Source organism: Zeus faber (genome assembly GCF_960531495.2).
Source record: "Zeus faber genome assembly, chromosome: 1".
NCBI classification, from domain to species: domain Eukaryota; kingdom Metazoa; phylum Chordata; class Actinopteri; order Zeiformes; family Zeidae; genus Zeus; species Zeus faber.
This window is the reverse complement of record NC_137193.1, coordinates 47,279,284-47,304,058: the sequence shown is the minus strand read 5'-3', so window position 1 is coordinate 47,304,058 and position 24,775 is coordinate 47,279,284. Positions and strand designations below refer to the sequence as shown.

Genomic DNA, 24,775 nt, shown 5'->3' with positions numbered 1-24,775 from the left:
ATAGTATCACCAAGTTTTGATATTTCTTCGTTAGACTCTTCTGATAAATAGACAATACTTGAAAAAACTACAAGCTCTACTGCAGGTATCTCTGTTTAGTGTGGACATACTTGGTTCAATCAAGTATCAAGGTTCAGTTACAGTGAGAAAAGGAAGTGTTTTAACTATTAGTATAGAGAAATGTTTTCTGCAGTGCTAATGCACTTTACTGTGTTAACGGGGGAGAAAAGGCTGTAGTGCTATGCAGTCTGTGAGTGTGGAAGCCATATTATTTATTTTACCATATGCCTTTTTTTGCAAGATCTGGTTACGTAGAAGAAGGCTATATTACATGTTAGAGAGATATTAGAGTTGATGTGTACACATATAATATATTTTCAAAAAGTCCATTTGCACAAATGTATCCACATAAAGAATGTAAAGAGTGTATTTATAACGAAATTATAGCATATTTGGAGGCATTTGAAAATTTGTTTTTTAAAAAGAAAATGTAGAAGGACATAAATGGTTCATGAATTTCCATAATTTACAAATATGTATCTTACTTGACAAATAATAAATTATAATAATTCTTGTGTTCAAAAAGCAAAATGTAAACAATAAAAAAACCTTTTTAATCCTGTGTTTGTTCAATGTGTTTATACGAGTGTGTTAGATGTGTAGGGGAACATTGGTTGGAGTGTGTGTATATTTGTATGTGAGTGTCAATGTATTTCCACTTCTTTTTCAATAGAGAAAGCAACCTTTATGAGAATCAAAAACGTTGATCACACTTGACTTCAGTCTTTCAGACACGTACAGAGAATAATAATAATAATAATAATAATAATAATAATAATAATAATAATAATAATAATATGTTATAAAAATGATGATAATAAAGACTATGCGGATTGGTCACTGCATTTTGAGGTCGGAAGCTGGAGCACGCTGAGCACGTTGCTAAGCAACAGTAAACAAAAACGCGTTGAGACTGCTGGTGGATCAGAACAAAACTCCTCAAAGCGTATTTAAATACAGGATATTTACAAGCGCCATGTCAACACAACAAAAACAAAGGAGCACCAGCGAAGTGTTGGACTTCCTCCACGAGTGGGACCGCAGTGGGGACTTGGCCCGGAGCCGAATGTTGAGCACATTTCTAAAACAAAACTCTGGGAAAAGCTGCGAACTGGAGAAGGAGTTCGCACAGGTCTCCAGTCTCTTCCTGGCTCGTCTGAGCACATGGATGAGGTTGACGTATCCTTTCGGCCTCCCTGGGGTTTGGTAGCACAAAATAACCAGGTCACTGGCTACCGATATGTTATCAGTATATCTCAGTCCTTCACTCTATATTCAGATACATGTGTGGCACATTCCTAGGTCTCCAGCTCAAAGCAATCCACGTTTTTCTCTCAGCATCATGCAGGTGACTTCACGAAGAACCATGATAATTAAAATAGACTTGTAATAATAATAATAATAATAATAATAATAAGAAGAAGAATGATAATAATAATAATAATAATAATAATAATAATAATAATAATAATAATAATAATAAGAAGAAGAAGAAGAAGAAGAAGAAGAAGAAGAAGAAGAAGAAGAATTTAGTTATATAGTTATATTTTAGTCATTAATGTGTGTATTTCCACATCCCTAGTCACCAGTATCTCACTGAGTTCCTGGAGGATGGGTGTGTTCTCACCCTGCTGGACGTCTTGGGTCAGAATGGAGTTAAAGAAGAGGACAAGGCTGAGGCCCTGCGCCTGCTGGAGACTATCTCAGACGCAGGCTACAAGTACAAAGAGATCATCTGTGAATGCCATGGTATGTTTGTCAAAGAATTGAAATGGGGATGTAGGGGACGCGTCAGACAGATCACCATCATATTAAATTGTCGTCTGCCTTTTGAATGATTGCGGGTGTGAGAGCTGTAGTGGAGTGCCTGGCCAAGTCACATGCTGAGGAAACGCAGGAAATGGCGCAAGCCCTTTTAGAGTCGCTGACCCATGGAAACCCCAAATACCAAAGCCAAATTTACAGAGGCCTGATCACCATCATGTCCTGTACCTCCACGAAGGCCCAGCAGCTTGCACTCCGAACCCTGCGCATCATGCAGGTAAATAAAAAAGACACAAGGACACAAAGACACAAAGACACACCCAATGGCATGAACTCATGCACACAAACACATAAACTATTTAAAGACATGGAATCCTTCGGTCTTCTGTCAGACACCTCTAAAAATAGGGATTGCTTAACCTCTCCAGTAACACCGTGACATAGTTTCAGTCATTTATATTTTAAAATACACGCTGTAATAATTCATTGCTGCCTCCCACAGTCCAAAATGAAGACGGTCGATCACACCATCGTTGAGCCGCTGTTGAATGTGCTCAGGTCTCTGCGCGTAGAGGTCCAGTATGAAGGTAAACGTCCCACTGAAACATAGTTGATCATTATAACCATAATATCCATCAATCTCTGAAAAATGGAGGCTAGGTAATGATCACCTCTATACCAGGGCTACAGTGTGACTTAAAACCATATTAGTTTTCCACTAAGCACAATGGCTTTTCCATGCGTTGGTTTGGGCTGACAAGTGAAAAATGTAATAATACTAATGTTCACGTACAGAGAAGTGATAGTTATTTACACAGTATTGTCAAAATCAATGATCCCCTCTTTTTAAAATCTTCCCGCTGCTTGATGTCATGCAGCTATCAACCTGATCCTGGACCTGAGAAGGTTCGAGCTGAGGCCTGTGTTGCTCAGTGGGCTGGTTGCTTTATTGAAGCCAAACAGGGATGGAGCACAGCGCCACCAGATCTTGGAAGGTCGGATGTGTTTTTTAAAATTTGCTTTTTACCTAAATCTAATTTATTATTATTATCAAAATATGTGAATGATGCTGTGTATATTACAATATATATTTTTGCCATTGTGAGACTACTGTATTTATAATCCCACCAGACCCCGATGTGACCAAGATGATGGCATCTCTCCCAGTGTTTGTCCAACAAGCTGCTGCAGCCAAAGCTCTTCAGTATGGGAATCAACTGTCTGCTCCAATTCTTATCACCTTGGAGAAAATTATACCTTACACCATTAACATAATTATTATATATTATATTACATATTATAATTAGGAACTATGACTAAATTAAGTTACATTCTTACATTATTTTTAATTCTGCATTTATACATATGTATATTTGTATTTTGTTTACTTTTACTCCTATTTTAATTTATTTTAATATATTTTACTCTCATTATAATTTTCATTTTAATTGTTCCTTTTTTTTTTTTTTCCCCTTCTATTTGCCTTATGCCCAGCACACTCTCTGGAGTTTGCAAGAAAACCATTTCACATACATAATCAGTGTATCTTTTTTCACAATCAACCTTTTGAAGTTCAGCATATTTTTGTGATTTCACTGTAATAGTGTAAACCCTAGTTCTCATGTTGTTTTGCTTTCCATCTGCAGTTTGCTGGCCCAGTCTAGTGAGGACATTGGCCAGGAGCTGCTCTCCCTCCAAGTGGTCCATCACTTACTGTGTGCCATGGCTAACAGGGACCACGCTGAATCCCAGACAGAAGCCAGCCTGGCTCTGAAGGTCGGCACATCTATCCAACAGCGACACAAAGTCCTGAGATGTTGTTGTCGTTGCTTTATTGGAATGCATTCTGAAAATTGTGCGCATATTTAACTTATCTCTGTCTTTTTCCCTCTCCAGTATTTTGTCGACACAAACCCAGCTGTGAAAGAGGGTGTGCTCAAAGGCATGGGAAGCGCACTCTTTGGAGTATTCATGGTAAGTTACTTTGTTACATAGACATTATCAGAAAAATCAGACATTGCTTTTAAGCCAATTTAACGTATCTGCCCTAACCCTAACCCAAAGATGGGTCTGGTTCAATCCATCAATCCCTTTGTTTCTACAGCAGAACTCCGACGCTGTGCACAAGAATATCGATGAAATCCAAGCAGAAATCCTGCTATCTAACAAAGTCAACATATCCGAAGGTAATGTCAAAAGTAACAATGCCGTTTATGCTATGTAATGCTACCCATCTTCACTTATGTGTGTTTATTACTTTTTGATCGTTGCATTTCAGGTTTGGATGACAAGAGCCGCAAGAACTCTCATTGCAAAGTAATTTCTGAACAGGCAAATTAATGAAATATGTGAGATGCATATTGTGCCATTGGATTTCTGTCCTTGGGGAGTACAAGAAATAAAGTGTTGCCAAGTTTGTTCTTGCTACTCATATTGTTCCTTCTTTTTTCTCCCCCTTCGTTCGTCGAACATAACAAAATGCATCCATGTTGACAGTTTAAACTGTCACGACAGACCCCTATTTTGCATGTGTTAAACGCTTTGAAACGTTGTTTTTTTTTTTAATTGACCTTTAATTGACATGAGGGTCAATGTCGTTTCATTACATAAAATAATCATGAAAAAATGTTACGTAAAGCCCTGCAATTAAAAAATTTGAATTTTTTTTTTTTTTCCTTTTGCATGCCTACTCAACATCATAGAAAAGAAGTTTATAATTAAAATAAAAATTGTATTCTAGAAGTATACATTTCCGCTTACAGGTTTTTGTTTTTTTTAAATAACATGCGTCACTTCCACCGGAAGTGACGCAGCGTCGACGGGCCCCCGTCCCCGTGGCGGGAACTTCCATCCATGGCGACGCACCGCTGCGCACGTCAAGTGTAAACAAGACGTGACTGACGTGAGGAAACTGCGTTCGGCGATGTCGACGAAAAGAGCCTCAATGAATTCGACGGAAACGGCCAAAGACAGCAAGCTGCGGAGGCGGTCACCGGCGGCTGTTCAACACGGTTGGCGACAACATTGACGACAAGTGCATATTTGGGGGAAAAAACGAGTTCTGAGCCAGGCTGCAGTCTGCAGCGCCAATATCCAGATAAACTGCTGGGTCTTATAATGCAACATTAGCCAGGACCTATTATTATTATTATTGTTGTTGTCCTTTTTAAAGTTATCCATACAGAATAACTACTAAACACTTTAAATTGATACACAGGTTTCCTGTTTTGTTATTAAGTTCACTGTATGTTGTTTACAATACAAACTCCTTTCCCCCATTTTTAAATGCATGCATGTTAGATAAAAATGAATAAAAACCAACTTTTGGCACATGTTGTGATTATTGTTTTGTTTTTTTTTGTTTTTTGTTTTTTAATTGTGTGATGGTTATAGGTATTATTCATGCCAATATATGACTTTTTCTCTGCAGAGGAAACCGCAAATACAACTTTGTCATCATGCCACACTTTTCATGATCCAGCCGAGGTTGCACGTCTACGGTCACAGCTGCTGAGCTGGTACGACGAAGGAAAGAGAGACCTGCCATGGAGGACTGTGGTAAAGAAAAATATTGTTTGTATTTCGGCATGTTGATATACTTAATTTTTTCCACACTGTGATATCAAGAGACCCACATACTGATACAGTATAACAGCTGTTATTCACTATAGTCTTGGAAAAAAACCCATTCACAAATACATTATAAATAAAATACAGTGGTTTGTCTCATTGTTTTGGATTTGGAAAAGTACAATACACAACCCACCAAAAGGTATGCAGTAAGACCATTATTGATACTTATACTATATTCATATGCATTTCTTACAGGCCCTGACAGAGCCAGACCTCAACATCAGGACATATGCAGGTAACACTACACATATTAATATGTAAACAACTTTTGTACAAGCTGAATCAACTTACATACACACTGGAATGTTTTGCTTTTAGTGTGGGTTTCAGAAATCATGCTGCAGCAGACGCAGGTTGCCACGGTGATAGATTACTACAACAGATGGATGCAGGTAGACTACAGTGAGCTTTTTCATCATCTTTAAATGTTTTATGAATTGCATTGAACATATAGAATTACGAAGCAATGTGTTAAAAATTGCACCGGTTGTATTTCCAGAGGTGGCCAACAGTGCAGAGTCTTGCAGCTGCCACGTTGGAGGTGAGCACCTAGCATTTGCCTGATCATCAATTGAATTTTTAAAATTGTACTAAATATTATATATATTTTGCCTGCATATATATATATATATATATATATATATATGTATGTATGTGTGTGTGTGTGTGTGTGTGTGTGTATATGTGTGTGTATATGTATATGTGTTGTTTTTTTTTAACAATTAACATTGCAGGCAAAAAATAAAACACCAAAAAAGCAATACATTTAGATCACTGATTTATAACATAAATAATCATGAACAATATTATGTTAAGGCCTACAATAGAAAAATTGTGGAAAATGTTTTTCTTTTATAAGCCTACTTAACATCGTCAAAAAAAATTATATAATTGAAATACAAATATTGTATAAGTATAAATTCCTGTTTACATTTTTTTAAATAACATGCATCATAACTAAATATGTTTGATCGTTTCACTATCCTCATTAACAGGAAGTGAATCAGATGTGGGCAGGGCTTGGCTACTACTCTCGAGGGAGGAGACTGCATGAAGGAGCCCAAAAAGTCTGTCCCCTGTGTGCATGTCGTGTATATTCAAGATATGTCTTTTTATTGGTAGTCCCATGTGATCAAAACAATGTCTTTATTGTTACTGGCATTGTGCAAGGATGAAATAACGTCTTTCAAATCAGATTTAGAAATATTGTCTTATGGCATGGCTGTTTTTTTTTTGTGTTTTTGTTTATCCTTATTTGCATAACCTCCCAGATGGGGGCGCTAGTGATCGTTTTGTTTTTATTTCAGGTTGTGACAGAGCTAAAGGGACAGATACCCAGGACAGTGGAGAGTTTACTGAAACAATTACCAGGTGTGGGACGCTACACCGCTGGAGCGATAGGATCTATAGCGCTGGGCGAGGTTGGACACGCACATACACACGCACATACACATGCACGCACACAGACACACACACACACACACACACCCCCACACACACACACACACACCATCATCCACATCCTTTTAATTCAGAGGTGTGTCTGTGTGTTATACTCGGACCGCAACAAGTCCTTCTGAGGCAAAAATGGACATTGATACTTCCCTGCCTTCATCATTGATTTCTATATTTACTGAATTTGTCTATATAGGTGACCGGAGTTGTCGACGGCAACGTGATTCGGGTTCTATGCCGCCTCAGAGCCATCGGGGCGGACAGCACAAGCCCAGCGGTGATGGAGGCTCTATGGTGAGAAGGAACTCGAGTCAGTCAACTACCTGACCATTCCACAGAGGTTAAAAATAAGGCCACTTACGGATGCTCATACAAGGGATGACCAATATGAATCAGGGTTCCTACCAGGTCCTTGAGGTGCTTGAATTAATCTCATCTCAATCTCATTGTTATCTACTATAAGCGTTTATTTCCGACCATGCTGGATAACATTTACATTTGCCTGGCATAGTCTGTCATAAATGCTATTCTGGAAAATGTATTACTAAAATAATCTCATTGTCTATTACTTATAAATAATAAATTAATGTGTGTGTGTGTGTGTGTGTGTGTGTGTGTGTGTGTGTGTGTGTGTGTGTGTGTGTGTATATATATATGTGGGTATATATACACACAATTTTATTTAAATAGTAGACAATGAGATTATTTATATAAGGATCACATGCATTATATTTGTTTTGCATAAAGTCCTTGAAAAAAAAAAATTGTGGTTTAAAATGTACATGAATTTCAGTTTTGTGTGTGTGTGTGTGTGTGTGTGTGTGTGTGTGTGTGTGTGTGTGTGTGTGTGTGTGTGTGTGTGTGTGTGTGTGTGTGTGTGTGTGTGTGTGTGTGTGTGTGTGTGTGTGTGTGTGTTTCAATCTAGATAATCATCGTGAATTTTACAGAATCTTCAAATTAAAAATTGTGTTTAAAAATAAATAAGTCTGGATACATTTTAAACATATACAACTTTAAATTGTTGATTAAAACTATTATTGTGAGAAATTGTATGTCCTTGCCATTAATTTGGAGTACACTTTTGCATATGACAATGTAATGTGGTCTGGATTTGTTCAGACACAACTGGGCCATAAACTATGACGAGTGAATAACTGAATCACCAAACACAAATTTGAAATTCTGTGTCCTCTAAATTCTCTTCATAACCTTCGGCCTTTCATTCCAGGGGTTTAGGCAATGCTCTGGTGGATCCAGGGAGACCGGGAGACTTCAACCAGGCCCTGATGGAGCTGGGAGCCCGGGTCTGCACCCCGAAAGGAGCTCAGTGCAGCCGGTGTCCCCTGCGGTCCCACTGCCGCTCATACCGCAAGGTCCACACTATAATGACTCAGGACCAGGAAAACAAAATAAGGCAGACTGAGACGGGTGTTTGCTTTAGACATAGCTTTTTAAATTTTTTTTAAAGTTTTATTCTATTGAATAAAGTTTAAAAATATTTCAATATAAGTATTAAATATTAAAATATGACTTTCCTACTTGTTCTTAGAGCAGGTTTACTTGTGACTATGATAAACTGTACAGTTGGTTTGATTTGTAAGTCACTTGGGACAAAAGCATTTAAAGCGAGATCACGTAATATCAGTAATATTTTATCACTTACAATGTAATGCTGATTAGAAAAAAAGATAATGCTGCCCAATGAGTGTAATTAGAAACAGCCAAAAGTATTTTATTTCCATTCCATAGATCAGGAAAAAGCCACCATTATTTATTCTATTGTTATTATTTATTATTTATTATTTATTCATTAGATGAAGACTCAATGGAGGATGTGTAACTCATGTGCAGGTCCACATCAGACAAGAAGCCAACTGTGAGAGGCTTTTAGGGAAATTGGACAAGATCCCTCCCACGCTGCCTGATATAGAAGACTGCAGTGAGTGCTCTGGATTTTTACCTGTCGTTCATTTATCGGTGTCGACATATATAAAGTCATGGAACTGAACCAGATTTTTGTTTGCATGTATGTGTTTGCATTCCCTCCTCCCTCCCTCAGCGAGCCCCAAATCGTGTGCCTTGTGTCCGACGGAGCCGTGGGACGATGCGCTCGGCGTCCAGAACTTTCCCCGGAAGCCAGCGAAGAAAGCCCCTCGTGCGGAGCGAACCCTGACCTGCGTGGTGGTCGGCTCTGGAGATGGAGCAGAGCAGCAGGTCCTGCTCACACAGAGACCAGAGAAAGGTCGGAGGGTTATAAAGCTCATCACAAGAGGCCGAGGAAACCTATCCAGACTAGATAAAATGTAAAATAAAAATTTTGGTGATATTACCTTCTAAATCTGAATACAAAAAAAACTGTCCGTTTCATGTATTTTAGAAAAGACTCATACAGATATTGGTCCTATATAAGGCTAAAATATAGTATCTGTATTAGACAATATATCCCCAATAGTAGAGGAGACGATTCAAGCAATTAATTGAGAGAAAAATTACTTGGGTTTCTGCTTTTTTGACACTTTTTTGATGAGAAACAGACTAATGGGAATTATAATAAAGTTGAAACGTAATAGAAGTCTATTCTGTCAAAGTAGTGTTTTGATGATAATATTTTAGTTTTAAACAGTTATACATTTTTTTATTTTTATGCCACTATAATAGCGTAAGCCTATGATAATAATCCACATCTTAATAATACGCACCTTATGAAAAAGCCATTTATTAATTAATGAACATTGGACCATTTCAGTTGTTAATTAAATTTAAAGTCATGAAAATCCACCTAATTAACATTCTATTTTTTTGCAATATTTATAATATTTATTATTATTATTATTTATTAATCTGTTTAGCTGAACTGTCTTGCTTGTAGATTTGATCTGTTTTCACTTGATTGTACAGCACTTTGAGTTCTGAGAAAAGCGCTTTAAATATAAAATGCATGATTATTATTAACATCGGCTCAAAATTCTCCTTAAATTCCTTTGGAAAAATAAGATTGTGAAATCCAACATTTTTTCAAAATGATTGTGGTCAGCTCAAAAAATTGCAATCAGGTTATTATGTAACAGTGACTGCTCAAACAGCGGCTCAATACTCTTTTGCCAGTCCATCCCTACTTTTAATATTCACTGTTAGAAATCGACTTCATGTCTCTAGACTTTGTTTTTATATTTTTATGTTTGTTATTTCTAGGTTTGCTTGCTGGGATGTGGGAGTTTCCCAGCGTTCTGCTGGAAGGCGACAGTTCCGAAACCAAACACAAGGGGGCGCTGTGTGCCAAGGTGGGCAGAATGCTGGGAGTCAAATTAAACAGAAACCTGCTGCACGATGTTGGGGAGGTGAGAATGCACCATTTTTTTTAACTCTCTCTCTCTCTTTTTTTAATTTGTATTATTTTATTGACTTTTACCGACTGACTCTCCGTCCGCAGGTGGTTCATGTCTTCTCCCACATCCACCAGACCTACGTCGTGTTCGCTGTGAGTTTAAAAGACTGTGGAGCAGACGGACTAATTCAGGCTGAAAACACTCAGTGGATCAGCAGATCTGCACTGCACAAGGCGGCCGTGTCCACTGGAGTGAAAAAGGTAGGAAGGGGTTAAAAAAAAAAAAGTCCCTGTTTTGAGGCAGTACTGCAAATACAACACTATATGAACAAACAGAATGAATTAATTTGTAAATAATCTCTCACACAGATTCTGAAGCTTTATGATTCCACGGCGAGTTGTGAGGGAGAAACTTCTGTAAGTACCTTCAAACATTCCGAATTCCAATTGTCCCACTGTTTGTCGTGACAGGGGTCGTATTTTGTCCTTTACATCTTGCGGTTGTGGTTCTCAGGGTGGGAAGAGGAAGAAGAACACCAAATCCGCCGTCTCTAAAAAGACCCCACGCGGTGCGGTGAGTGATGGGAGGAGGCAGCTTTCCCTCGGTAACTTCTTCAGGAGAGTGAAAGAGGAACCGTGATGCTCGGCTTTATAGAAGAGAGAGACATTTTCAAAGCTTCTGCCGCGCGCAACCTTCTCTGCGAAACCCCCCCCCCCCCCCCCCCCCGGTGTCATCGAGTCAAAGCGGCCACCCGCCTGACATCCGCAGACAGGTCCAGGATCCGCGATAACAGCACCATCATGCCGCCAGGTCGCCTTCATGCGACGACCTGGTACCCGGGCGCATTTGGGGTGCCGCCTTTTGAAAAGCTCACCCAGCATCAAACGCTGAACTCCCTAAACCACAAGTCCTCAGCTTCCAGCAGCTTATCTCTTTGAGCTTATGGGTCGGGCAGAGTTTGTACATCTTCTCTGATTGAAGGAACAGGTCTTGAGTGGAAAAGTTGGGACTTGGACCTGTGACTGGCAGCGCCTGAAACGTCACCTTCGCGCTCAGCCCCGGTATCCCGGCACTTTTAAACATACCCTTGCGGTGACGCCTTTCAGTAGCTCACTCGGCACCGAACCCTCAAGTCCTACGGCGGCTTCTCTTTGAGCCACCAAGTCTTACCAAGTGACGTCGTCTCCTCCGGACATCTGATTTTAGGAGCAACGGCGGTGAATCCCGCTGGGTTCCAGCTCCTCTGCCAGCCGCCCCCCCCCCCCCCCCCCAGGACTGTGAAAGCTCATCGAGATCCTTCAAAGGGTGGCTGCTTTAAAGGCTCTAAAATGTATTTTAATGTTTCAAACTTTTTTTGGTTACTACATAATTCCATGTGTTATTTTGTTGTTTTGATGTTTTCACTATTACTCTACAATTTAGAAAAAAGTGAACATTTTGTGAACAGGCAGGAGGGACTGGCTGTTTAAATAGGTGTGTGTGTGTGTGTGTGTGTGTGTGTGTGTGTGTGTGTGTGTGTGTGTGTGTGTGTGTGTGTGTGTGTCCTAGTGAATTTTACAGAATCTTCAAATTAAAAATTGTGTGGGACCACGGCAAAACAGTTATCTCTGGTTTTACTGTATAGCTATGTGTTCGAGTAAAATTAACATTTTTGTTTTATACAATAAACTACTGACAACATTTATTCAAAATTCCAAATAAAAAAATATTGTCATTTAGAGCATTTATTTGCAGAAAATGACAACTGGTAAAAATTAAAAAATAATAAGCAGTGTTGTCAGACCAAATAAAACAAGTTCATATTCATTTTTAAACAACACAATACTAATGTTTTAAAATAGAAAGAGTTCAAAAATCAATATTTGGTGGAATAACCCTCATTTTTAAACACAGCTTCCATGCGTCCTGGCATGCCCTCCACCAGTCTTTCACGTTGCTGTTGGGGGACTTAATGCTGCTCCTGGCGCAAAAATTCAAGCAACTCGGCTTTGTTTGATGGCTTGTGACCGTCCATCTTCCTCTTGATCAAATTCCAGAGGTTTCCAATGGGGTTCAGGTCTGGAGATTGGGTTTGGCCATGACAGGGTCTTGATGTGGTGGTCCTCCATCCGCACCTTGATCATTGACCTGGCGGCGTGCGTGGAGCGTTGTCCTGCTGAAAAACAAAACCCTCAGAGTTGGGGAACATTGTCAGAGCAGAAGGAAGCAAGTGTTCTTCCAGGACAACCTTGTACGTGGCTTGATTCATGCGTCCTTCACAAAGACAAATCTGCCCAATTCCAGCCTTGCTAAAGCACCCCCAGGTCATCAGCGGTCCTCCACCAAATCTCACAGCGGGTGCGAGACACTGGCTTATGGGCCTCGCCAGGTCGCCGTCTAACCATTAGACGACCAGGTGTTGGGCAAAGCTGAAAATTGGATTCATCAAAGGAGATGACCTTACTCCAGTCCTCTATGGCCCTCTCCTTATGGTCCTTTGCAAAGCGCAGCCTGGCTCGTCTTTGCTTCTCATTGATGAATGGCTTGTTTTGCGCGACTTTGGCCCTGCCCCCAGGAGCCTGTTTCGAAGCGTCCTCGCTGTGCGCTTCACCCCAGCTGCTGTTTGCCTTTGTTTTTGTAGGTCACTTTATGTCATCCTACGGGTGCTGAGTGACATTCGAATGAGTTGGTCGTCATCCCGGTGAGTGGAGTTTTTCGCCTTCTGCCGGTCTGTAGCGTTGTTTTTCCCAAATGTCTGCTGCTTGACCTTGTTCTTACGAATCGCCGTCTTTTGACATTTCAAGGATGGAAGCAACCTGATGCTCACCGTATCCCTCTGCCAGTAAAGCCAGAATTGAAGTGTGTGTGTGTGTGTGTGTGTGTGTGTGTGTGTGTGTGTGTGTGTGGGGGTCAGTGTGTCATTGCTTAATCTTTGGTCTTTGTTAGATTTGTCCATAGTAGACCAACTTGCCCTCGGGAATGTGGCTATTCTTATTATATCCTACAGTATTCCATCGTGTCCACTAGGGGGCAGAGTCTGTCCATACAACAGGCAGCGCTGCACAACACGCTCCACGCTCAGCACGTCCCCTCGTTCAGTCATGAAATTGAATTAAATGGCTTTCCAAAATGCCAATATTCTGCAGTCTCATACAATAAATGAGGGATGGAAATGGTTTTAGGCCTGGCTATGTTTTTATGCATTGTCATAGAGGACAAACTTAATTGTTTTTTTTTTTTTGACTAGAAAGACTTCATGGTCATAGTTATTTAACATCGTACATAGGCACGTAGGTAGTAGGCATCATAGTACAGTTATTTATTTTCTTAATTGTGAAATGACAAACATTCAACACATCATTTTAAACAAACTGTACATGTTATATACACGATCAAATATATTTGTTTTACCTCTTGCATAATTGATTCCGCTCCTCCAGATGTATCTTTCTCAAATCCAAGTCGAAACAGCAAAATGGAGAAGTGCAAACAAGGTATTTTTACACTGATAAAGCATCACAGCAAAATAACATCTTTCCTTCCACGTTCCAGTCTCCAAATGGCCGAACAATGTAAGTTAGAGAGAAGAGACGACCACACGAGGGAGAGGGCATTTTACTTAGTCATTCCATTTAGTTCTCTCGATGTGTTTTTAAATCTGTACATTAAAGCAACAAAAGCAAAAAGGATATGCTACATGACAACAGAGCTTTGGAGAACCAAAAGCAAATTTTAAATATTTAAAGATTGATATTTCTGATCTACTCGGAGTACTGGTCTAATAATGTTTTCATTAAAACAATTCCAATAATGTCAGGTAAGCATCGGATAACATTAAATCATTCTGAATTGGTTTTCTTAATGACTTATTGTGGTTATTTTTTTGCCTACTGGTGCTATTTTATCGTGGTCAAATCCCACAGATATGTGTAGGCCACAACCATCCACGGTACTTATTTGGAACAAACGTATTTCATCATTTAGTGTATCGAGCATTCGAATGAAAGGGGAAGTTGTGTGGAGTCGGTTAGTGTTCATCGAGACTCGTCCCGGAGTGAGTGAGACAGCAGATTTCGCGAAGCCGGGGCCCTGTGAGTCCGCTTTAAGTCTCCGTGTAGATGGACGACATGTGGCTGTGGCCGAGGCTGCGGTCGAAGCTGCCGACCTGGAAGAAGACGCTCTCCTCTGGGCTGGAGGAGAACTGGCAACCCATCCCCCCTCCCTGGAGCTCTGGGGCCAAGCCGAAGCCTGAGGACATGAGGGCAGAAGGATTACACACCTTTCAATTCAGTTAATGTGTTATATCTGTGCACAACATACAAAGAAATAGTACAGAAATACATAACTAACAGATTATACTTGTGTGTGAATTTAATATATCCTCAATATAGTACCTTCAAAGAAAAAAAAAAAAAGATGAACAACCGAAACATCACAGAAAGCTAAATGGATGCCGTTGAGTGTTCTATGACATAACTGATAAGATAACATTATTCTTCCCAGGAGAGAAATTCAGGCGTTACAGCAGCAAAAAAAAGCAGTGCAGTCCAGAAAGAGATAAAAAAAAAATTCAAATGAGATAAGAAATAAACAGATAGTAACCGAACGCAGTGTTTCACAACCTTTTTTCTGCCATGGGACACTTTTTACAATTAAATAATCCCATGGGTTTTTGAGAAAACACCACAAACATGTATAACTTCCTCTTATTATTTTGGTCTCCGTTTCAGTGTGAAGCTGGAACTCGTTCTGATGAACACTGGGCTGCTATTCTATGTAGAACCGATGAATTGGTGCAGCCTTGCCCTTTTGATCTTGCAACACGAGTATAATAATAAATAATAATTTAAATGTAATTTTTTTTTTTTTTTTTAAGTGGATTTGGAACATTTTCATGGTACACCTGGTGCCTCACCTGCAGAGGAGCCGCCGCCGGTGGACATGTGGAAGCCGTTGTGCTGCAATGAGGTGTAGGCCAGGGAGTCGGCTGGGATGTGGACGCCGCCGACACTCTGCTCCATCCTGTAGGACTCCCCGAAATGGAAGCAGCTCTGGAAGCTGCCTTGGTAGTCTGGGGAATGACAGATGACAACAAAAAAAAGTCAAACATTGTCAAACATGATGTGCAGTAGGTTTAATACTGGCTACGGCTTGTCGAATTTCCAAGGTCAGCATGTGGATTTGAAATCATATATCAATACTATATTTGTACTTCATGTGCTCACTCTGCGGGTCCCAAAGTTAGGTTTGCTAAATTTGTCGACCGCCCCCCAGCCCCACCCCCCTCACCCCCCCACCCCCCTCTTTCTCTGCTTGTACTTAGAATCAACCGCAGGAGTCAGCATAATGCAAAAGCAGCCTTTCCTGGAGCGCTTTTACGCAACTGTGCGACCGCAGCGTGGTTTGAGGGACGTCCATGCGTGGATCTTTAACAGGAAAAACAGTGTTTAAGGAATTAGGAAATGGCTTTGAGAGTGACAGCCCAGCCGGCCATGTTGGGGCGCTGAGAGACAGCTGAGCACATGAGCCAGCGTTTTGTCGGATCAATCTGTGCAGGGAGGACGCTTCCGCCGTGTGGATCCTCCAACCACACAAACCATACACCCATCGCTGTGATTCTAATGTCCCTCTCTGCTGATGGTACCACAGGGCAGTATTGCTGCTCTTAAAGATAACTTCCTTCAGTTTTTGGTGGATTCCATGTGGGGATCACGGCAACAGCACGGTTTGGAAGAATGACACGGAAATAGTGGATAAGGATAATGATGCACAGAAATACTCACTGAACACTTTATTAGGAACACCTGTACACCTACTTATTCATGCAATTATGTAATCTTATGTAATCATGTGGCAGCAGTGCAATGCATGAAATCATGCAGATACGGGTCAGCAACTTCAGTTAATGTTCACATCAACCATCAGAATTGGGGAAAAAATGTGATCTCAGTGTTTTTGACCGTGGCATGATTGTTGGTGCCAGACGGGCTGGTTTGAGTGTTTCTGTAACTGCTGATCTCCTGGGATTTTCACGCGTGACAGAGCGGTGCAAAAAACGTGACACATCCAGTGAGCTGCAGTTCTGGGGGCAGAAACTCCTTTTTGATGAGAGAGGTCAACAGAGAATGGTCGGACTGGTTGGAGCTGAGAGAAGGGCTGCGGAAACTCAGATAACCACTCTGTACAACTGTGGTAAAAAACATCTCAGAATGCACAACACGTGGAAGGTTGAGGCGGATGGGCTACAGCAGCAGAAGACCACGCCAGGTTCCACTTCTGTCAGACAAGAACAGAAAGCTGAGGCTGCAGTGGGCACAGGCTCAAAACTGGACAGTTGAAGACTGGAGAAACATAGCTTGGTCTGATGAATCTCCATGAGGCACAGATGGTACTGTAGGGTCAGAATTTAGCACCAACAGCATGAATCCATGGACCCAACCTGCCTTGTGTCAACAGTCCAGGCTGGTGGCGGTGGTGCAATGGTGTGGGGAATTCTTTCTTGGCACATTTTGGGCCCGTTAATACCAGTCAATCATCATTTCAATGCCACAGCCTAATATGAGTGTTGTTGCTGACCATGTGCATCCCTTCATGGCCACAATTGACCACAAAGCAAAAGTCGTCTCAAACTGGTTTCGTGAACAGTTCAATGTTCTTCAGTTGCCTTCCCAGTCAGTGGATCTGAATCCAATAGAACACATTTGGGATTTGATAGAACCGGAGATTCACAGCATGAATGTGCAGCTGACAAATCTGTAGGATTTGCATGATGCAATCATGTCAACATGCACCACAATCTCAAAGGAATGTTAACAACATCTTGAGGAATCTATGCCAAGAAGAATCAAGGCTGTTTAGACAGCAAAGGGAGACCCTACCCAGTATTAGTATAGTGTTCCTAATGAAGTGCTCAGTGAGTGTGAATGTCGAAATGATCCTGCACAATGCAAGAGTTTTATACAATGGAACGTTATGTAATACACACTGACAGATATCCTCAAATCAGCTGTTGCGGCAGGAAAAAGAGCATAATTTTGTACATTTTAAGATTATTTTCACAACTTGTGCATCTTCTCTTGAGTTATATTGGTAATTTATATTTTGCGCAAAATCTGCACTTTGAAAAAAAATAATTGACCAGTAAATGGAATATGTATCTTAAATAGTTTTTATATTTTAAATGTCTTTTTTAAACTAACCCAAAAAATGTTGTCTCCCAAACTGTATTTTATTTAATTAATCAAGAATCTTTAAACTCAGCTTTTCTATAAATGGATGGAAGATCTTTACAGTTTTTTCTCAACCCAACGACCACTGTGCTGTACTGTAGATATTTTTCTAATATTTCTAAAAGAATGCATTATTATTATTATTATTATTATTATTATTATTATTATTATTATTATTATTATTATTGATTATTATTATTCGGGGTCCAGACTGGTCCATTTTTGTGGAATAAGTTCGTAAAAAACTGTGTTTTCTAGCATCTCTGCAACGGTAAAATCACTGCGTGCATTGGTCATAGAGATTAGAGAGATAGATCGGTCAATCGGGACCTCCCCAAGATGGCGGCGCTCACACATGCAGCAGCTCCACTGGCTCGACGCTCTCTCCTTTTCGGTGTGTTTTCTGTTTCAGTTTGTCAATCCACAGACACGATAAATATGATTTGTATTCCGGCACGGCGTCGTTCGAATATGATCCAAATCAGTCCCAGACAAGTGTGTCATTGCATCACTGGTCACACGCAATATCTTTGCGCATGTGCAAGATGGCCGGCATATTAGATCTGGCATTTGTAAATATCTCAGATATTAAATCCTCCTAATTTATTATTGGATTGGACTTCAACTAAAGCACTACAACACACAAAATCTGACAGACTGTCCATCTGCAGAAGCACAGAGATAACTGCTGTTAAACACAAGGTAGGTGTTGCGTTTCGAACGCGGATAATGTAACATCATCTTTTTACTTTATAACAAAGTTACACAGTGACAGGTATTACTTTATAACTATCAACACTTATTATGTTTGAAAATAATCAGGTTAAAGGATAATTATAACATTAACATTAATGAAATCTACAGCCTTGCAATTAGGCCTTGAACATCTCCGTCACATCTCCGTCACACCAACTAACCTGGACCCCATGTATGTATGCCTGTAGCTATATTTATTATTGTTATTATTATTATTATTATTAGTAGTAGTAGTAGTAGAAGTAGTATTTCATTTTTATCATTATTTACTTATTTTCCATAATTATTACTTTTTTTACCCACTTTGGTTGACGATTCTCTAAAGCTAAGGCAACCTTATAATCGAAATGAATTTATTTAAATTCAAATAACTCTAATTTAAATTAGATTAAATTAAATGATGGGAGAATTGAAGAATTGCAGGTCATCAGGTCTCACCTTCATTGGCAGCCTGGGGGTGGTGGTAGTGGGAGTAGGGCTTGTGGTGCGAGTGGATGTGCTGCTTCTCCAGTAGAGGAGGAGGAGGAGGAGGAGGAGAACCTGTTCCCTTCATACTTGGAGAGAGGAGGGGACCTGCCACACTGGAGGAGACGGAAACAGAAGAACATATAAAGAATGTTTCTACATGCTTTATCGCCTCGACGCTGTCCGAATAATTTCCCAACAAAGCTATTCATGCAAAGTGACACTTAAGCCAAAGCTGCAGCTTTGTGAGGAACCAGCGAACCCAGTTGAGCAGTTACTGGTTTCAAACGCTCAGTAGGAAACCGTCCCACTCGATGGAAATTTCAGCTGCCCACACGTAATCCTCCCTCCACCACATATTATGATCTTAAGTCAACAAACATCAGAGCATGCATTTCAGTAAAAGAGCCCTCCCTCCCACTCCCACCACCCCACTGTAGTGCTCGGTTCCCCGCGGACTGGAGGAAGAAGAGAGGACGCCCAAAGCACATTCCTGTTTACAGGCCCTGACCATGTGAAGCAAGAATTATTTGCATGGCATGTTTGGGACCAAGTGGACTCTAATGGCCCTGCAGGAGAACAATTGAGTGGCTGCAATAAGGAACTTTTAGATCTTTATTACATAAACAAAGCATTGTCTGTGACTATTCGTCACAGCTGTGGCGAAACCCGCTTTCCTAAAATCCCCATCGAGATATTCCACTGTGCCAGCCCAGAAAACCAGCAAAATGGAGTCAACAGTCTTCCCTTCAGGACTTACATCAAAGAATCAATCTTTGTATTGAGCATCATTTCAAAGAAAGATAAACAAAAAAAAAAGATGAACGGCGTTTGAAAACAAATTCATTGCAAGCATATGTCACTTTTACTATTAGGAACCTCTGCTTTGTCAGCGTTTATTCTCTTGTCAAACGCGCCTCATGGCGTGGCGCTTACTAGGGGGTTGGGTGGGGCTTTCAACCCAGAGCCCAGTTCAGTACGTACTGTAGGAAGCTCACCACTCGAATGTATACAGTATATTATGAATATTGCTGCGATAGATGCAAAAAAGGGAATGTAGAGTAAAAAGGTTTTTGAATCATTTGTAAAAATGAAAAAAGGACCGCCGCACTCTAGTAGGCCGGTGACAGCCCGCATGGGTAATGACATGCAGACACGCATTTCCCGCTGTGCAAAATATATAAATAACGTTCCCCCAAAACAGCCAGCCTTCCTAACTATTTTCAGATATGTTTGCCCAGGCCTCAAACTGTTAGGAATTCACATGAAAGTTAACAATTACTCCTGTTTCTTTACTGCTTGTGCCCTTGACATGAGTGTAATGAAACAGCAATACAGTCCAAATCCAGACTGATCACCAGCAGATCTGTCTCTAAAACCAAGACCCCTCAAATATTCAACAGCTCCTTAGTAGCTCCTTCTAGCTGCATATGAGGAATGCCAACACATGACCTGCCGCTGTGTTATGGAAGCACATGGTTTGCACTAAGTGCCATGCGGACGTGATGACAGAGTGTTGCTGGAGCCCTGAGATGACGGCTCATTCCTGGCCGGGCCGGAGCCTTGGATACCACCTGCCTGCCACTCCAACGTACCAGAGAGCTGAATCGGGTCTAGGAGGTACCGCCAGCACGCTTTTACTGTACCTGGAGACGGCACCATGGAGTGGTACGGAACAAAACAAAATCATCTGCAACACGGGACCCGTTTTGTTTTGCATTGTGTCCATCGTGTGGGATGTTTCCAGCTCACAAGGTTCCCGTCACTGTAGAGTATGTATAAAGAGCACAAGGGTTTGGTATGATTACGCCTTAAAAATCAGTTTTTTAGCGTTTCACTGCAGTGCCCGTTTGCCTGTTTCCTCGTTTTACAACTCGTGAGGAAGCCTCGCCAACGTGTGTTGTGTGTAACGCGCCTTGTGTTCATCTTACGTTTGGACAAGGTACATGGGTTGGCACGAACCCAGCGCGCAGCCATGTGTTTCTGAGGAGAGCGGCGTTCCCCCGGGAGCTCCTGTCAGCACAAACTCAGGAAACAGTTATACTGTTCATATTTTTACAAGCAGCCTCTATGTGCAGCTAAAGTGAATCATAAGCTAATCACTGCCAGCTGCCCCTTGGCTCTCTGCGCTCACGGGCTAGTGAGCTACTCAGGGTCAAGGTATGAGGAGAATCTTACAGATCCAGGATAAACCTCAGCCCTGGTATTCATCTTTAAGGATTACCCCTCTCCACCGTTTTACCCACTTTTTTTTCCCTCTGTCCCACCAACATGTACTTGACAGAACATTTTCACTTGACCTGTAACCCATTGAAGATGAGTACTCAAATATCGGGGTGAGCTTTTCTGATGACTTCTAGGTCAAGAGGTTTGTGGTCTTTGGTGCTTGGTAGCGGGTTAGGAGGGACACCCCCGCCCAGCGTTTGCCGTAGGCTTTGGTGTTTTAACACCCAGATGTCGCTTAGAGGGACCTTACCGATTCTTGAGGCTACATTTGAAATGCATTGTAAGCTAAGCACTTGCAGGCTCCAAGTGCTTAAAGAGAAAAGACTCAGTGACCCTGATTCAATTTACCTCACTAATAGGCAATACGACTCAGGAAAGGTTAGATGATTCTAGGATGATTCGAGGAAATTTGGTTCAAGGGGTGATGATCATCACTTAAAGTGGGCTTCAAATCCCCAGGACAGACCAAAGAATAAAGAGTTCATTCCAACCTGGGCAGAAGTACGCTGCCCTGAGGCCACGAGAGCCCAGCCGAAATGACTTGAATTCTGGTGAAGAAAACAGGTACAGTACACAGATATGGAAGTCCACAATACCAAGACCAAAAAAAAAACAAAACAAAAAAAAAAACGATGACAAGAAGCAATTGCAAACTTGTTGTGGAAGGCGTTGCCTCGCCCCCACGGAGGGATGAGGAGATGGAAAGAGAGACGAATGTTGAAAAAGTGCACCGCTCCTCATATGTCTTCCCTCACCTGTCTGAACCGTCCCACCGGGGACCAGTGATCAGACCGTCTCTCCCTCTCTCACCGTCTCCTTTGTAGCTGAGATTAAGCCTCTCTGATGGATGGCCGCGCTGCCTCTGGTGCGACTCTGTGGGAACACTTCTGGTTCTGGTTAACAGACTAAAGCCTCGCTTGGGAGAGCGGTCACAGCGTGCTGGCTAAAGCTAAGCTAAAACTAAGCCAACTCCGCTAGGCCCCAGCATGAGCCGCACAGCCAGGGCTGAGGTTAAAATGGGGCCCTGGAAACCCTGTTAGATTCAGATAGATTACTGCCCAACGTCCAGAGGAGCCGCTCAAAATCACTTTCCTTCTCTAGGAATGTTGACAGTTGCAATCGCCCAAACTGTTGTTTAGAGTTTCAATACCGATATATCGTAATTGAAGGCAATGTAATTTATTGGTCGAGGATCTCACGATTACTCACCTTCCACTTTAGCCTTCTGCCATGACCGGCTGCATGTGTAAGAAGGTTTTTGTTTGACTTGTAAGATTGACATTCATTTTTTGGATCATTGGAGAATGATAATGTCGGGGAGATTGACAGTGTAGAGTTACGGGGCTGTGAATGCCCCCCTTCAGAGCAGTATCTCCTAATGCAGCCCTGTGCCGTCCCTGCTGCCACTCTAATTCAATTAGACCGTGTCAATCAAAGCCCAGGTATCAAACCACCTCAGACTAATATTTGTGGAGGGGCTCTAATATCAATACGCAGGAAAAGCTCCGCGGACTCTCCCCTCTGTAATTATATAACCGCATACGGCTGAGGCAGTGAATGACAACATTTACCACCCATCTGTCTTTAAGCCCAGGCCGCCATGGTTGAACAGCTACGCTTGAGAGAGAGAGAGAGAGAGAGTCTCTGAGTGTTTAGTACCGTACCAGCACACACACACACACACACACACACACATATACAAATACACACCAGCTTTGCCGATCGCAAAACTTATTTTAACTGGCATATTTTAATATTAGCTAGAGAAAAATGACACTGGTATTTACAAAGTAAAAGGAGTCTAAATGGCCCATTTGAGCCAGGATAAACACATTTAGCTATGAGGTCAGAGACCGTTGCACTACAGGCAGGTTAGTTAGATAATTTTGTCAAAATGTTTAATGTCCTGCTAAACCATTTGGGAAAAACAAGTGCGGCACTGATATTGACTTTGGCAGTAGACTGTATACTCAAGGCTTTAAACATGTAAATCAAATGCGCCATCTTCGGGCAAATGTAAGTAGACGTTTCATGCCCAGCTTGTTGTAGGTCCTGGCAGTGGTCTCTTATTTTTTACTAACTACCCTCCACCCCCAGCTTTTCTGCGATGAAGAGATAGAGCTCTACAGTGTGTGTGAGTGCATGTGTGTGTGTGTGTGTGTGTGTGTGTGTGTGTGTGTGTGTGTGTGTGTGTGTGCGTCTGTGTGTGTGAGCACGTGCCTGTGTAAGTGCTTATAGGTCAAACATTTAGATGTGATGAAATCTGTATACTTCCAAATTGCTGCAATTGTCCTAATGCAATCCTGTCATCGAGTCAAATCTATGTAGTGACTTCTGGTGGGCTAACAAAAAACAGCTGAATTAGAAGATTATTTTATTATCATTATTTTCGCCCCTTCAGGGAGTTCAGGGTACATCTGCAGAGAACAGATGTACACTGGAGAATTTACACATGTAAAAGCACACGCAAGTGTTATAGACATATGTTCACATGCTTTTTCTATAAAAAATGTTTTAAATGTGGACACAAACACACACCCACAAGCATACTTGTGCATGCACTCTCCTACACACTGATGCACACACAGTGAAAGGTTCAGATGTTCCTCATCAGGAACTTAAGAAACCTCTGTTTCAGATCCAATATGTCACCGTGCTTGTGGTTACAGGATCCGCTACTCAGGTCCCTTCACTTTCCATTCCGCTCCCAGCAGCCGCTAATGGTGCATGCCGGTGAGGAAGAGGGCCCAAAACTGGGCGGTAATTCCAGGATCGTCTACTCTTGCTTTCCAGAGCCCGAAACAACACATCGCCTTCTGGAAGCTTTCCGTCCCATCAAGAACCAGTGTGTCAAATTAGTGGCCCGCAGAAACCGGATGTGGTCTCCGCTCAAATTTTCATCCAGTTTGCACCCTAATCTACGCGGTCATTTAATTCAAGCACTTTCTCTGCCGCAGTCATGATGCTTGACAGTGAGAGATGAGAATGATCATCTGGTGTTAAAGTCCAAAACCCTCTGCAATCAACTGAGGGTTCTGGTCAAAATTCTCAAAGTGCTGAATGGGACAAAATGGTGAAATGTTTTTTTTTGTTTGTTTTATTATTATTAATTTATGAAATTATGTATTTTTTAATGGTATAAAATCTGAAAAAATAATAAATAAAAGTAATTATAACAACAATACAATGATAATGTAATAAATAGAATAATATTAATAAAAAAAAACAATAATATGTTTATATATTTAGCCCTTTATATAGAGTTTTTTTTCTTTAGTGTGCCACTCAAGGAGACTGAGTTGGGCTGACCCTATTCTTGAACATTTATATTGTCTGGTGTTTGTATTGTAAGCTGCTGGTAGATGTGAATTCAACTGTGGTTTCCCTTCTAAGCTGTTGTCACACATATACACTAATACACACAAATAGAAACATACATGAGAGTAAGTATAGTAAATATGTATAGTCATCAAAGCCTTTTTCTGGCTTACACGTATACTGTGAATACCCCATCAAGGGAACATACCGTACACGTACTACCACACACACACGCAAGCACACACACACACCACGAAGACCACAAACTTTAGAAATAAAGTGTGAAAAAAAACCATAAAAACAATTACCTCGTCACTTTCGCAACACAGGGTTTATGACACTTGATCCAAACCACTCTTTATCAATGTTATTGAAGTGTAAAAGCTTGTTTTCTCTTTCTACCTCCCTGGTTTTCAGCACATTGTTGAGGACAGTACACACAGTGCCTCCTGACTCTACTCTCTGGGGAAATCACGCGTGCTAATAGAAAACATGTTGTTACCCTTAACATGTTGTCCCCTTTCAAACATACACACATGTACACACAAACAGACACATGCACAC

The 24,775-nt window shown here is 41.1% G+C and overlaps 3 protein-coding genes across 3 annotated transcripts in view; 2 read left to right on the top strand and 1 right to left on the bottom strand.

The window, feature by feature from the left end:
• Positions 1-1,036: 1,036 nt before the first annotated feature.
• Positions 1,037-4,222, top strand: armh1 (armadillo like helical domain containing 1; the record flags this gene model as incomplete). Its single annotated transcript, XM_079996881.1, has 11 exons — positions 1,037-1,239; positions 1,340-1,408; positions 1,643-1,809; positions 1,905-2,101; positions 2,327-2,411; positions 2,703-2,819; positions 2,956-3,028; positions 3,471-3,600; positions 3,721-3,798; positions 3,929-4,010; positions 4,103-4,222. 11 exons carry the CDS (start codon positions 1,037-1,039, stop codon positions 4,162-4,164), a joined length of 1,263 nt encoding a protein of 420 aa, XP_079853007.1. The 3' UTR covers positions 4,165-4,222.
• A 525-nt stretch (positions 4,223-4,747) lies between these two features.
• mutyh (mutY DNA glycosylase) lies at positions 4,748-10,980 on the top strand (the record flags this gene model as incomplete). Its single annotated transcript, XM_079996870.1, has 15 exons — positions 4,748-4,835; positions 5,255-5,382; positions 5,653-5,692; positions 5,776-5,849; positions 5,957-5,998; positions 6,453-6,524; positions 6,765-6,878; positions 7,109-7,206; positions 8,141-8,285; positions 8,764-8,851; positions 8,972-9,154; positions 10,105-10,250; positions 10,343-10,498; positions 10,607-10,654; positions 10,752-10,980. 15 exons carry the CDS (start codon positions 4,748-4,750, stop codon positions 10,875-10,877), a joined length of 1,548 nt encoding a protein of 515 aa, XP_079852996.1. The 3' UTR covers positions 10,878-10,980.
• Positions 10,981-13,527: 2,547 nt separating this feature from the next.
• Positions 13,528-24,775, bottom strand: part of glis1b (GLIS family zinc finger 1b) — a 68,964-nt gene continuing 57,716 nt past the window's right edge. The window contains exons 8-10 of the mRNA XM_079996858.1: positions 18,641-18,783; positions 15,133-15,288; positions 13,528-14,465 (exon numbers count right to left, since the gene is read on the bottom strand). Of these exons, the coding sequence (XP_079852984.1) occupies positions 14,320-14,465; positions 15,133-15,288; positions 18,641-18,783 (445 nt within the window). The 3' untranslated portion in view covers positions 13,528-14,319. The remainder of the gene's footprint in view (positions 14,466-15,132; positions 15,289-18,640; positions 18,784-24,775) is intronic.